Source organism: Balaenoptera borealis (genome assembly GCF_965194805.1).
Source record: "Balaenoptera borealis genome assembly, chromosome: 10".
NCBI classification, from domain to species: domain Eukaryota; kingdom Metazoa; phylum Chordata; class Mammalia; order Artiodactyla; family Balaenopteridae; genus Balaenoptera; species Balaenoptera borealis.
This window is the reverse complement of record NC_138874.1, coordinates 93,227,309-93,242,349: the sequence shown is the minus strand read 5'-3', so window position 1 is coordinate 93,242,349 and position 15,041 is coordinate 93,227,309. Positions and strand designations below refer to the sequence as shown.

Here is a 15,041-nt window from a genome sequence, read left to right as displayed (position 1 = left end):
CACCACTAGGTGGCGCCAGACCCCCATTAGACTCCCCTTTGTCTCTGGCAAACTTTGGTAGGGGGTCCTCGAAGTCAATCAAAACACCTTTAAAATATTTACAGGTTGCTCTTTTCCTGTTTCAAAACGGGAAGAGAATTTGGGGGGGGGCAAATATATCTTTATAGCTTCCATTAACCACTTCATTATAAAGAAAATATATCAGTGAAGAATTAGCCCTACTCTTTAGCCACCCAGATGCTACCCTCTGGGCATGTTTGCTTCACTGAAGCCACTTTCTCATCTTTCATCCTGAGACTGGATCTCCAGCAGAAGAGCCCTCCCCATCACAGACACTCTCTCCCAGGACGGAGAGAAACTCCCCAAACTTCAGGCAAGTGGAGGTCCTCTTCAGAAAGCCCCAGCTCGCACTGTGATGCCCCACTGCCTGCGTCTGGTACCTGAGGTAGGTACCTGTGCGTGCCCAGCACCGGCACAGCACCTAGCTGTGGGCTCTGCAGATGCCCAGTGAACAGCTGTTGTCATGTGGCCAGAGCTTGAGGGTGTGCAGCCAATGCACCCAATTACCCTCAAAACTGGGACTTGCCACTCCTGGCCCAGGGCTCTCCCAAACACGTCTCAGAAGTCTCATGAGCTTGTGGGCGCAGGCAACAGGGAACAGGGGGGTGCCCAGGGTTACTCTGACTTTCGTATTTATGGAATAAGAGTAGAATTCAGAAACTCCAGCTGGATGGGTGTCCCCTCCCCCAAGAGCACCTCACCTGTTTTTGCCCCCAAGTCTCTGCATTTGGCCCGACATCCATGTCTGATGCCACCGCTGGCAGGACCTCCACACCAGAAAACCCGCCCCCCTCACAGGGTCTGGAAACCACTTCGTTTCACTTTGGTCAGAAAATCCATTTTTATAGATTGTTAGTCATGTTTAAAAGAAGAAGGTGAAAATATTATAAAACCAGGCTTATCTGTTTCCTCTTCTGAGAAAGGAGTTAAAAATGTATTGTGAACCAATGCAACTGTTCCATATTCTGTAACCTGTAGGGTGAGAACCAAAAATTAAAGTGTAGAAGAATGTTAAGGTTTGAACTTGGTTATTTTATTTTGTGTGAGTCATATATTTCAATGCTATTTTTTTCAATGTTTATCTATTTACATATTGAAACATATTTTAAAATCCATAAATCTCCTGCCCAGAATACTTCTGTTGATCTTTTTAAAATAAAGTTCATATGTACATTGTCTGAAAAGTCAAACAGCACAGAAAGGTATAAACTGGAAAGAAAATAAAGGTCTCCCCTGTGCTACCACCCGATAGTATTAACTGTCTACATTTTTTATATATCCTTCCAGCAAAAAGTGTATGCACAATACCAAAACTTTTACAAATTTATATCATTTTTACTCAGAAGGGATTATGCTATGCACAGTGTACTAAACTACATTTTTTTAAAAAAAACTTAGAATCTATTAGATTTCTTTTCATATGAACACACATAGATTTGCTTCATTCTTTTAATGACTGCATAGATCCCACTTTATGGCTGTGCCATAATTTATTTAAACAAATTATTAAACATCCCCTATTGATGAAATTCGGGTTGTTTCCAGTTTTATTGCTATTAAAACAAAGCTATCATGAACATCCTTGCTTGTTTATCTTGGCTATTTCTGCAAATCTATCCATAGGGCAAATACAGAGCTATGTAATTGTTAGGTCAAAGGGCACATATATTTAAATATTTGCTTTAAATATATTGCCAAATTGTTCTAGGAAAATTCGTACAAATTTGTACTCCAACCATCAGTGTATGAAAGTGACTATTTCCCTAAGCCCTCAGCAACATTGGGTAATATCTATCTTTTAGTTTCTAAAAACTTAGTTTAAAAAGGCACCTGCTGGGCTTCCCTGGTGGCGCAGTGGTTGAGAATCTGCCTGCTAATGCAGGGGACACGGGTTCGAGCCCTGGTCTGGGAAGATCCCACATGCCGCGGAGCAGCTGGGCCCGTGAGCCACAACTACTGAGCCTGCGCGTCTGGAGCCTGTGCCCCGCGACGGGAGGGGCCGCGATAGTGAAAGGCCCGCGCACCGCGATGAAGAGCGGTCCCTGCACCGCGATGAAGAGTGGCCCCCACTTGCCTCAACTAGAGAAAGCCCTCGCATGAACCGAAGACCCAACACAGCCAAAAATAAAAAAAAAATAAAATAAATAAATAAAGTAGCTATAAAAAAAAAAAAAAAAAAAAAAAAAGTGCTTAAAAAAAAAAAAAAAAAAAAAAAAAAAAAAAAAGGCACCTGCTTGTTCAGATACATATTTAATTAAGAATGAGGACTACATTCTTCACAGGATTTGGGGCCACTTGTCTTTCCTTTTCTGTGAATAGCCTGTTCACATCTTTTGCCCATTTTTTCATAGGATTGATCCTCTTTTTTTATTGATTTATATGATTCCTCTGCAAATTAAGGAAATAGGGCTTTGTGTGGCTTGTGTGTGGAAAATGCCTTTTTTCAGTTTTTTGTTATTTTCACTTTGCTGATTGGCATTTTGCCCACAGAAGTTATGAGGCCCGCTTCATCCATCTTCTCCTTCACAGCTACTGAATTCTGTGCTCTGATCACAAAGGCCTTCCCTAGCCTCTGATTGTGAAGAAATTCACCTACATTTTCCCAAATGATTAGCCAGTTGTTCCAATGCCATGTATCAGAGTTCCCCCCTTTTTTTTTCATTCTCTTTTCAGCCCCTCAGAGGCCATGTGGCTCTACACAGTCACCAGAGTGGAGCCCACAGAAGTGCCATGTTGCTTTCAGCCAGGTCTGCCAGAGAAGACCAGAGAGGCCTGTCCCCTGGATCCCACAGAGGCCTCTGTCATTTGGTAGAAGAGAGAAAGTTCTCTCAGGGACAGAGAGGGCACCACAGCTCAGAGATGCGAGGGAACAATAGCCTCCCAGTCCTGAGAGAGAAGTGGGACACGCACCCAGTGTCTTCCTTCTGAAGAAACCCCAGGGGAGAGTGTGCTCTCTATACAGAAAGAAGAAACACAGCCACGCCTGTATTTCTGAGGACACACACGCTACACACCACACACACACACACACACACACACACACACACACACACATCAGACACACTGACTCCTCCAGTAGGGGGCACCCTGTCCTAAGGAGCTCTCTCCATCACAGGGATTCCAAGAACAGTCAAGCCAGTATCTCTCAAATACCCAGATTCCTTTCGAAGGAAATAAAAATATGGAGGACCCCCAAGAATATATCTCCAAGACCCCAAGTTGAGAAAAAAAGAAACCAAAGACTTGCTGTATAAAGATCTTCCAGTTGCAAGTTAACACGTGTTTAAAACTGCTAAATAGATTTAAGTCTGCATTAAAATGAAAATCTGACTTTTTAAAAAATTTCCCAGAATTAAAAATCCAGAAGAACACAGCTGCAGAGCCCCGAGGTAGGGTAGGGAGTTGAGAAAATCTGATCTGAGGCATTATTCTGCAGCAGATCTACAAGTTAATATTCTTTCCACACACAGGAGTAACATAAATCTTTCTCCTATTTTTCTTCGATTTCTGCCTCTCCTTGTATATCAGGCCCAGCCTCTGGGCAACAAAAGGTGATCTTCCTTCCTTTTGCCTTGTCCCTTAATTCCTGTGAGTTTTCCCAGTAAAAATAATTATGATTTTTATTGGGAAATTTTAAAAATCATTATTATAAAATAGGCAATTTAGAAAATACAGAATTTTTGCTTAATGTAAAGCCACCTGCTCACCCCGAGAGGTAATAGCCCTTTAAGTCGTGGTGGGCTTCCTTCTTGCCTTTTTCTTTGCTTGAATGTTTTCCAGTAAATACCCAGCAAGGGCCGGCGCAGTCACACGACGCAGGCTGACCTGGCAGGGCCATCTCGCCTCCCAGAGGGTGGAGCTGTGAGCAGGCTGGCCTGGGAGAGACCTTGTCCCAGTTTCCTGCAGTGTTCCCCCAGAAACACTGTCCATTCTCTTCTGGAAAAATCCCTAGGTTAGAAGCAGCTGGGGGTCCTTTGGCCACCCGCCTCTCCCTGAGAGTAGAATGGGAGAGAGGGGTGCTCAGACCCACCCAGCCCATTTCTCTCCCCCTCCGTGCTCAGTGCGGGGCCCAGCCCTGGGGTTCAGGGTTGAGAAGCAGGGGTCTTGGGCGGGACAGCTCCCTCTCCTGCCAGCAGCCCAGAGGGTGACTAGGGCTGGAAGGCACAGAGGAGGAGCCCAGCTTCCTTCCTGGCCCTGTCCCCACCAGGCTGTGTGACCTGGGACAAACACCCCCGCCTCTCCAGGCCCCGCGCCAGGACTGTGCTGGTGCTGGCGGTTCTCTGCTAGTTAGAAGCCCAGGACAAGGAGCGGCCTGAAGGGCTTCTCCAGTACACCCCCCACCTCTCCTCCCCGCAGAGTCACACTCGCTGCCTCTGACGGCGCTCCCGCCCTCTCCCGCTCCCTCCCCGCTTTCCCGCACACACATCATCCTGTTTCACAGGACCTGGACTAGCACACGGACTGGGTACAATACAGATAAGATCTAAGACCCGGGATTCCGGGTTTCCGTCTGTCGCTACCTCGTCGGAGGTGGAGACTGCACAGATACTTAGGAAGTTTGCAGGACATATTGGGGATGGTCTGACTTAGAATACAGGCTAAGTGATCTACACAAAATTCATTTGCACCTCCCACGGGTCCCTCAAGCTGCTGGGCTGTCATCTCTCAGAGGAACGGAGACACAGTGAGTCCTGTGTCGTGAAGGTTAAGAGAAGAGAGAGACTGGCCTCAGGTGGGAGTCCCAGAGGCAGCCTGAGCTGCCTCTCCTCAGCAACCCCAGGGCTCCTGGGCGAGCAGCGCACCCAGTGCTTCGCTCGCAGCGTCCCTGGCAGTCTCCCGAGGATTCCCAGGCGGGCCAGCCAGCACGTGCCCGTGTGGGCAGCAACAAGTCTGGAAGGACACACACTGATGCAGTGACAGGGAGACTTGGGGGGTTGCAGTCATGGGGATACTTTTATATTAGATATTTTTTCATGTTTCATAATGGTGTGTTTAATCAGAAAAAAAAAGATGGCGACATTTCCATTTTCTACAAGTTGTTTGAGAATACGGGAAGAAGGGTGGTCAGTGCAGCTGCTGCAGTCCAGGCGGGCTCCGTGGAGACCGGAGGGCGTTGCTGGGCCTCTGGGTCGGGAAGGATCCAGAAGGACGCTTACCTCACATGCTCCAGAGGGCTGGGGGTGGGGAGTGGCACTCATGACTGTGAGGACCCGGGGTCTGAGGAATTGCTGATGGCATCACTGGGAGTCCCAGGTGCCCACTGGTCCAGGCCGGATGGAGCAGGGCAGGGGCCCAGCAGGGTCAAGGCCATCCCAGTCCCTGAGGTTTTCCTGTGTTCAAGGGTAGCGCTGGGCTAGGAGTGAGAGAGCCGGAGGGATGAAGATTGAGGAGGAGCCCGAGCCTCACCCACCCCCAGCCCAGGCTCCAGGCCAAGCCCATGGATCTGTGACCCAGGAACAGAGCCCTGGGCTCCTGTGGCCGCTTCCACTCTGCTCACCAAGTCAGGCTGCCAGTGTCAGGACCGGGGGCCAGTAAGACAAGGGTGCTACGGGGCGGGCTGCAGGTGAGAGGAGGGAAAGATAGATAGGAAGAGGCCACAGCACAGAGAGAGGGACAGAGACAGAGGGACACACAGAAAGACTCAGAAACACACAATGAGGGACACAGAGAGTCACACACACAGAGAAAGGTAGAGTTAGAGATGGAAAGAGGGACAGAATAAGAGAGAGACAGAGATAAGAGCAGGACCTACAGTCCATTCACCTCCTAGGAGCAGACAGGGAGGCAGGTACAGGTCAAGGAGTGGGCAGAGAGGACAGAGCTAGAGATGAAAAAAGGGGGTCTGAGTGTCAACGTCACAGAGAACAAACATCTGCCACCCTTGCAGTCTGCTTGGCACCCTGCTGGAGGCTTCAGGGACGGGCAGGTGTGGGTGCAGGTCCCGTCTTAGCTGGGAGATCCACCTCCACACCTGGGAGAGAGGAGCAGCAGGCTGGGGCGGCCTTTCCAAGGGCCAAATGGGAGGAGAGGTTCCCACGGAGCTGAGGTCACCAGGGGCATCTTGGTGAAAGAGCTGCATCTGAGCTGCCTCTTGAAGAGCAGGTGGGAGGAAGTAGCACGGATTCTCCAGGGGGAGGAGGCATCAGCAGAGGCATGGAGGTGGGAGGACATGTCTGGGTATGGCTAGGAGGGCCTTGAACGCCAGGCTAAGGAAGCTGAGGGGGCCCTGGTCACGCTTGAGCAGAGGAGTGATGTAGTGGGAGCTGTGCTTTAGGGATACCTGGGCCAGTCGGTGGCCAGAGCTGAAGGGCAGCAGAATAAAGTGGAGGAAAGTGTTGCAGGCACCCACTGAGCACCCCCTGTGCCCTCTCCCGACACCCCCTGTCTGGCACTACATTCAAGCAACCCCAAACTGCCTACCCACACCTGGCTGCTTCTCACCTCCATGCCCTTGCCCAGACGGTACCCTCTGTCTGGAAGCCCTTCCATTCCACAGCCCTGGCAAACACTGAAACATGGTTTAAACTCTCCTCAAGAGACTTCTCTTCCAGGAAAGCTTCGGGTAGGGTAAGGCGCCCCTCGTGGTTCCTCCCAGCATGAAAGCCAACGTGAAATCTCCCTGGGCTCAGCTGAGTCAGGTCATGTTTTTAACCAAGACAAGAAAATGTAATTGGCTCCATCAGTGCCGTGGCCTTACCACACCCAGAATTTGCCTGTCCCCCCATGGGAAGCCCCACCAGCTGTCAGCCATCAGTATCCAAATCCTGAAGAGGGGAGGGATGGAGGAACAGGGTGGAGACCATCTGCCTAGAGGTGCTTTGGGCTGGCTGGTCCCAGAGCAGTGACTCATCCCCCCCAGAGAGGAGGGGAGTGGCAGTGGGGGGCAGTCGGGCTGGCCAGGGGGCCTTCGTGGAGAGAGCCTGCTCTGCCCTACATTCCTTGGCTAGACACTGCCTCCTCCTTGTCCCCTCAGGCCCTTGGAAAACAAGGAAGAACCTCCCGCAGGCCCGGGCTCACCCCCAGCGCGGCTGGCATTGACCAGGAAGGCAGCTGAAACCTCCCTGCCCGCCCGCCACTCGCCACTCGCAGCTGCCCTCTACCCAGGCCCGGCCACGGATCAATTCCGCACGCTCTTCCAGCACTTCCAGCCCAGCTCCGAGTCGGTGATGAACGGGATCTGCCTGCTGCTGGCCGCGGTCACAGTCAAGCTGTACTCCTCCGTCGACTTCAACTGCCCCTGCCTGGCGCGCTACAATGCCCTTTATGGCCTGGGCCTGCTGCTCAAGCCCCCAGTTGCCCTTTTCCTCTGCGGCCTCCTGGCCAACCGGCAGTCCGTGGTGATGGTGGAGGAGTGGCGCCGGCCTGCGGGGCACCGAAGGAAGGACCCAGGCATCATCAGGTGCGGTCCCACCCCACCCAGCTCCCCGCGGGCATTGTCAGGGGCTCTCCCAACCACACAGGCACTGCCAGGTGCCAAAATCCCAGTGACCCCCGTGGGTATTGTCAGAACTCCCCCACCCACCCCCATAGGCACCCTAATTTCCCCTAGGAAATGATACCAAGGCATCATCAGTTCACAGAGACCGATCTGCCAGTTTCCACTCTGGAAACCGATATTTCTGATCCTGCCATCTGTCACCTTTCCATGCCCAGTGCTGGAGACGCATGAATGATACAGGATTCCCAAGAATTATCCAGGTCACATCTGTCATGCTGGCCATGGATTATAACTCCCCACATGCGTGAAGGACCATCCCATGACGTGCATAGCCGTGTTGCCGTACGAGAGGCATCGTTGGCTTGAAGGCTGCGTACCCCCTCCTGCAAGCTCCCCAAGGGCAAGGACTTCATCTGCTGTATCACAGTGTCCTCAGAGCCTCGCGTCTGGTCGGTGCCCTGATCAGCTGATTGAGTTTAGCGATTCATAATGCTCCCTGGCCCACAGGGAGCCAAGCTCTGTGCCAAGTGCTGTGTGTGCAGCACCTCTGAATTCTCACCTCGGCCCTGGGTCGGCTCCCGTCTTGGACCCATTTTTAAGGATGGGGGACCTGAGGCACAGAGAGGATGATTCACTAGGCTGAGCTCCCACAGCGAAGAAGAGGCTCAGATTCAAACACAGCCTAAGCCAGAACTGCTGCCCTGACTGTTTTAGACAAAATAAGTGCTCTAGATCCATGGGCAGTGGCAGGAGGGGCTTGGTGGGTTTTAGCTCACTCACCATCTCCTCCTCTCCCCTATTCTTTGATATGGACAACTGAGGTGTTCTCAAGGGTATGTAATGTAACTTCATAACAAGTCCTGGGTTCCACCTTCTAACCACATTGCCCCCATAGAAAATGCTGGATCCGCCCCTGCCTACAACGTATTTATAATTCGTTGGCCTTGCACACACACACCTAGCCAGCACACATCATCTTATTTTTTGTATACAACCCAAGTTAAAAACATCTGCATTCTGTGCACAAGCGGCCTCTGTTTCACATTCCCCAGGGGTTCCATGCTCCCTGTGATTCAGCCACGCAGGGAGGGTCACATTCACTAAGTGTGCCCTTTACCTTTTCCTCTGGGGTCTAGTGGGTACAGCTCCACTGGGCTGGGGTTCTTATCCACCAGGCCCTGCCCTCTTGGATTGAAGGTTGATTTGGGGACATGAACCCTCCAGCGCTTCCAGCCTGCGCCTCTGGGAGCAGAAACTCCTCCAAAGCCCCAGGCAGAGCCATGCAGGTGGTTGAGGTCAGAAGCTCTCAGGCCCTCCATGTGAATAGGAACTACCCACCAAAGCTCTAGATGCTTCTGGCCGGGGCAGGGCACCAATAGAGTCTGCCAGAAAGCTAGAGCAGGAAGAATACCAGCTCCCCAGTGTTCCAATCCTGAGACTCCCGGGACCCTCAGCCCTGCTTCTTCCCTGCCTTCTGCTGCTCGGACCTGTAGCCCTTCCTTTGGTGTAATCACACCTGGGATATCCCCCCTCCTGGGAAGTCCGTCCTTGCATCTCCCCTGTAGCCTTCCTGCTGCAGCTGAATTCTGGCTGCCCTTTGTGCCCCCTTCCTTCCTCTGCTCCCAGGTATATGTTCTCCTCTGTGCTGCAGAGACCACTGGCCGCCCCCCTTGTCTGGATCCTGCTGGCTCTCCTCAATGGGAAGTGCTTCGTGTGTGCCTTCAGCAGCTCCGTGGACCCCGATAAGTTTCTAGACTTTGCCAACATGACCCCCAGCCAGGTGCAGCTCTTTCTGCCCAAGTGCCCTGCAAGGAAGATGAGCTGGTCAGGGACAGCCCCGCTCGGAAGGCAGTGTCTCGCTACCTGCGGTGCCTGTCACAGGTAATTCGGGTGGTCCTCTCCCAGCCCTGGGAAATGTCCTGCATCGGTTCCGAGGGGCCTGGGGTGAGGAGGTACAAATGGTTTCCTGAAGCCCCTCCCAGTGCTGTAGGCACAACCATGGAGCATGTGGTCCCTGGGGAGATCAGGAGTGTGACCCATACACAGGACAGTGTTGGGCCTTAGGACGTGGGGACTCTGCCATCAGCACTGACTCACCCCAGGGTGGATGCCAGGTGCTCATACCCTCCGGGAGTCCACTAGGCTCATCCCCAAGTTGGATGGCAGGAAAACACTGGAGATAGACTGCTCTACCCTGCCACCACCCCATACACACATTCTGCCCACTCCTCAGAAATATGATACTAATTACCATTTATTAAGCACATATGTGTCAGGCACTGTTAAGCATTTCATATGCATTACTTCATTTAATTCTCAAAACAGTCCTATGGCAAGAGGGAAGAGAAATGGGAACATATTGTATAACTGATTCACTTTGTTATAAAGCAGAAGCTAACACACCATTGTAAGGCAATTATACTTCAATAAAGATGTTTAAAAAAAAAAAACAGTCCTATGAGGTGGATGCAATCATGATCATCCCATTTTGCAGATGAGGAAACTGAGGCTCTGAGAGTTTAGTTCACAAGGCCAAAGTCACAGTTTGTAATGGGCCAGGCAGGGATCTGAAGTGCCATTCCTCCAAACCCCCTCATCCACCTCCCTACAATGCCGGCTCCCCAAATGTCCGGCTCCCCACAGGGCACAGAATCCATTATCCTGGAGACAAACCCCAGCCCCATCCCCAGCCCAGGGTCCAGATTCCACCTCCACCACTCCCAGAGCCCAGCCTGGGCTGTGTTCCCCAAAAAGTGTTTACATGAACCCACCACCTGCAGAGCATCACTGGAGCTACAACCCAGCACTTTGGGGTGCCAGGACAGGCTTGTGGCAGATGCAGGCCCGTGGAGTGGCAGAGAGAGGACCAGTGCTCAGGATGCTTCAGACTGTGACCTTGGCCATGTTCCTTCCCCTCTGGGCCTCAGTTTCTCCTGCAAAGTAAATGGAGGTTTGGTCTCCTCACCTTGATGTCTCCTACGGATGTAAACACTGTAGGCTCTCACTAGTTCCCTGGAAAGAGTGTAGAATTCTCAGTCAGACCAGGGTTTAAGTCCTGACTCAGCTGTAAATGATCAGTCACACTAAATGCTCCTCCAGGTAAAATACTCACACAAGTATTTTAAATTTGGAGTGGGGGTTGGGGAGGACCTTGTAAGAGGCCAAATGAGAGAGCTTTGTTAATCACATCTGCAAATGATAAGGATTCAAATATGTCTGTGGTTTAGAGGAGTGATATCTCTGCTCCAGGTCCACACAGTTGCTCGGGTCTTAAGCGATGTCTCAATACCTTTGGCTGGGCAGAGGGGAGGGCGAGGAGCTGGCCAGGTGGGGTCTCCAGCCTCAGAGAACTGTAAGGACCCTGGCCGTGTCCCCACGTAAAATGCCCGCTCTGACAAGGGTCTGAGGGCTTTCCAGGCTATGGGGAGCCCAAGGCGGGGCAACCTAACCCCTGTTGGCCTCCTTCCCCAAAATAGCCCAATCTCTGGCCGAGTTTCTGGGTGTGGCCCCCTGTGTGCTCTAAAGCTGTGCTTCGCAAACTACAGTGTGCTCACCGTTCACCTGGGCTCTTGTTAAATGCAGATTCTGATTCAGTCCATCCAGGACTGGGGCTAAGACTGCATTTCTACCAAGCTCCCAGGTGACACTGATGCTTCTGGTCAGTGGACCAAATTTTGAGTAGCAAGAGTCTAAATAGATCTGCTATGGGTTCTGGGTCCTAGATGTCCAGATTCTACATTTAAAATAATAATAACGACAATAGCACATGCTTGTATGGTGCTTATTATGTGCCAGGCATTATTCTAAATTCTTTCCATATATAATTCATTTAATCTTTATGATAATCTAATGAAGTAGGATGATTATTAGTCCCAATTTTTCGAGGAGAAAACTGAGGCATAAAAGGTTAAGCTGCCTGAGGTAACCCGTGTAAGAGCTGGAATTTTATCCCAGGACATCGGCTCTAGAGTCTGCTCTGAGCTACTACATTAGTCTCCCCTCTAGACTGTTGGTGTGTGTGTTTGTTTTCAGTGCTCTGGTTGGGTTTCCTGCAGCCTCCAGCAAGGTTTTCTGAGCGAGCTCAGCAAGCCCCGCTTGTTGAGTTCCTCTTAAAAGTACTAATTAGTGCCTCTTGCTGACTACTGCAGATGAATCGTTTTATATCTTCCTGGCAAGGGGATTTTTTGGTTTTTGAATGGCAAGGGGGCTGACCCTTCCAGCTCCCATCTTCCCAAGTCCCAGCAATTCTACTCCTAACCCACCAAGGCTGGGCAGCCCTTCAAGATGCAGTTGCATTGCCAGCCCAGCCTTCGGCTCACCTCCAGCTAGCAGATGTTTCCTACCTCACCCCTCTACTCGCCACCCTCCCCGCCACCTGCAGCCTGACCCCTGAGCTTAGCCTCTCTTTCTAAGGCTGCCTCGTTCACCAGGCATTCCAGGGGTATCTACCCACTGCCCTCAGCAAGAAGCTGGCATCCTGGTAAGGATTTCCCCAGGGATACGGTGTATGGACCAGATCTGCAAATCAGGGTGCAGATTAGGTGTCTAGGCAGCCCTAGACATCTCCACACTGAACAGGAACCCCAGGTGGCTCTGCAGATTCCAATGTTTAAGAACCTCTGGGCCAAGTGTGGGTGAAGACCCTTGAAACACCAGGGTTAAATCTTGCTGGAAGAACTGCCACTCAAGCTCTAGCAGCCCAAACCGGAAGGGCTGGGGGAGATCTAGCCTGTGAGCTCCTCTGGGTCTCTGCCCCTCCCTGATGACTCACTCACCACACACACACACACACACACACACACACACACACATGCATCCTGTTATTGCCACCACCAGCAGAGTAGTGCTTGGTGGCCACAGACACGCATAGACTTGGGTTTACCCCATGCTTTGCTGGTCCTCAGGGCATGGGGGCAGCACAGGGGCCCCTGGATGCCCTCCTGGAGCCCAGCCCCCTCCATATCGGGCAATCACTGTTCTCCTGGGTGCTTGCCAAGGGACCTTGTAGGATGGACAATCCCTGCAGCTCAGCGTTTCCCCTCCCACCCTGCTGTGGTCAGGCCATGCAAATGTCTGAAATAGTACTGGGGTGGGGACAGATTTAGACAAAGTGTTAGCAGGGATTGGGGGAAGGGGGGGAAGGGAGGAGGGAGACCTTGGACATGGCCCAGTCAGCAGGGGTGAACTCCAGCCCAGGGAAAGGAGGCTCAGGGCCCCTACCTTGGGCTGCAAGGAAGCGGCATCTGGACCAGTAAAAAGCCACTGACTGCAATCTATACTCTTGCCTTCTTATACTGAGCACTTATAGGTGCCTACTGCATAGAAAGCACTATGCCAGGGAGTAGGGAAGAGAGGATACACAGATGATATGCCCCGCCGTCAAGGAGCTCACGGTCTACTAGAGGGACAGAGATGGGTATAGACATCATTATAGGGACTTCCTTGGTGGCACCGTGGTCAAGAATCTGCCTGCCAATGCAGGGGACATGGGTTCGAGCCCTGGTCTAGGAAGATCCCACATGTCACGGAGCAACTAAGCCCGTGAGCCACAACTACTGAGCCCACGTGCCACAGCTACTGACACCTGCATGCCTAGAGCCCATGCTCTGCAACAAGAGAAGCCACTGCAGTGAGAAACCCCCGCACACCACAACGAAGAGTAGTCCCCGCTTGCCGCAACTAGAGACAGCCCGCGCGCAACAATGAAGACCCAATGCAGCCAAAAATAAATAAATAAATTTATTTTTAAAAAATCATTATAATCCAAAGCAAAAGGTGTGATATGATAGAGGTTAGCCAGGTGCCACAGAGATTCAGCATGGAGAATAATGGCTCCAAGCTGGGGGATCCAGGAAGGCTTCATTGGAATGGGCCTTAAAGGATGGGGAGGGTTTTGACAAGTGGAGTGAGAGATGGGGGGAGGGGGGAGCAGAGCACCTACAAGGAGGAAACAGAAAGAACAAAGGCAAAGAGTCGGGAAAGCGGCAGTGTATGATTCATTGGTTCACTCAACAAACATTGATGGAATGCCTAGAGTGCCAAAAAGCAGGACAGACATCGTCCAATCTTAGTGGAGCTTCCAGTCTGAAGGGAAGATAAGACATGACCTGGTGAACAAACAACCAAATGCAGGGCATGTGGTCCAGCCTGGCGAAAGTGAAGGACCTTGGCCAGAGGGCTGAGGAGCCTGCTCCAGAAGAGTCCCACCAAGAGATGCTCCCTGAGCCTTGCATCCAGTGACATTCTTGGATCCTTAGCCTTCGACAGTCCTCAAATTCGTCCTTACCCTCTTTAGTCCCCAAATGACATGGTTTCAAACCCCAAACCTCTTTGCCATCATCCCTTCACACCACCATTTATTCATATCCTGTGAGAGAGAGATGCCTGGTACAGTTCATGCCACCCCGCCCGGGGGTGAGGGACACAGGTGGGAGGATGCCACCAGCTCCCCTCCCAGGAGAGCAGCCCTCGTGGGTGCCCAAGCTCATTCCCCTAGCCTCATCCAACTCTGGGAGAGAGTCCTCCTGACCACACACTATACACAGGGCCTCTCTTCTGGGAGACACAGTGGGCAGCTGGGCAAGGCAGAAATGTACTGGAAGAGTGGCTTTGGCTGCGTAAGTCCCCTGTCTCATACAGCCTGGGCAGCTGCAGCTCTGCATGAGAAGGGGAAGACGGTGGCAGCCTTGAGGGTTTTGCTCAGGACTTTGAGTTTATCCTACAGGCAAGTACTTGTGGGCAGTCAGGAGGAGGGATGATACTCGGGATTCATCCACATGGCAGTGATGCCTGAAGCTGCTGGAATGGTAGGGCCAGCAAGAGAGAGAGAGGCTGAGTGAGAAGAGGAAGGACCGAGACATTTAGAGTTTTGGAGAAGAAAGAGGAGGCAGCAAATGGAAGAAAGGGAAGCAATCACAGAGGCAAAGTGTCCAGAATAATGCCAGGGAGGAGTGAATTTCAAGATGGGTGAAGGATGAGCAGTAAATCCAGAGCTTCAGAGGAAGCCAGGAGGTAGGGGACCAGGAGAAAATCATAGGTTCTTGGTAACTGTCCAGGGCAGGAGACTGATCATCCAGGGAGGTGGTCCCGGCAAAGCAGATGGGTGGGAGTCAGATAAATCCCTGGATACCTACCCCACCCAGCATTATAAAGGAAGAGTGGGGGCTTCCCTGGTGGCGCAGTGGTTGAGAATCTGCCTACCAATGCAGGGGACACGGGTTCGAGCCCTGGTCGGGGAAGATCCCACATGCCACAGAGCAACTAGGCCCGTGAGCCACAACTACTGAGCCTGCGCGTCTGGAGCCTGTGCTCCGCAACAAGAGAGGCCGCGATAGTGAGAGGCCCGCACACCACGATGAAGAGTGGCCCCCGCTTGCCGCAACTAGAGAAAGCCCTCACAAAGAAACGAAGACCCAACACAGCCAAAAATAAATAAATAAAAAATAATAAAAGGAATTCCTTTTAAAAAAAAAAAGCGTATGAAAAATAAATAAATAAATAAATAAAGGAAGAGTGGGAGGTTTGGAGCCTGCCCCAACTTAGG

At 51.6% G+C, this 15,041-nt stretch overlaps 1 protein-coding gene across 1 annotated transcript; it reads left to right on the top strand.

Moving 5' to 3' along the window:
- Positions 1-5,887: 5,887 nt before the first annotated feature.
- On the top strand, positions 5,888-9,940 carry CALHM3 (calcium homeostasis modulator 3; the record flags this gene model as incomplete). The annotated part of the gene is given in 4 exon segments (XM_082339680.1): positions 5,888-5,986; positions 7,008-7,459; positions 9,125-9,297; positions 9,300-9,940. Coding segments are annotated over 4 exon segments (987 nt in total). The 3' UTR covers positions 9,563-9,940.
- Between the last annotated feature and the right edge of the window lie 5,101 nt (positions 9,941-15,041).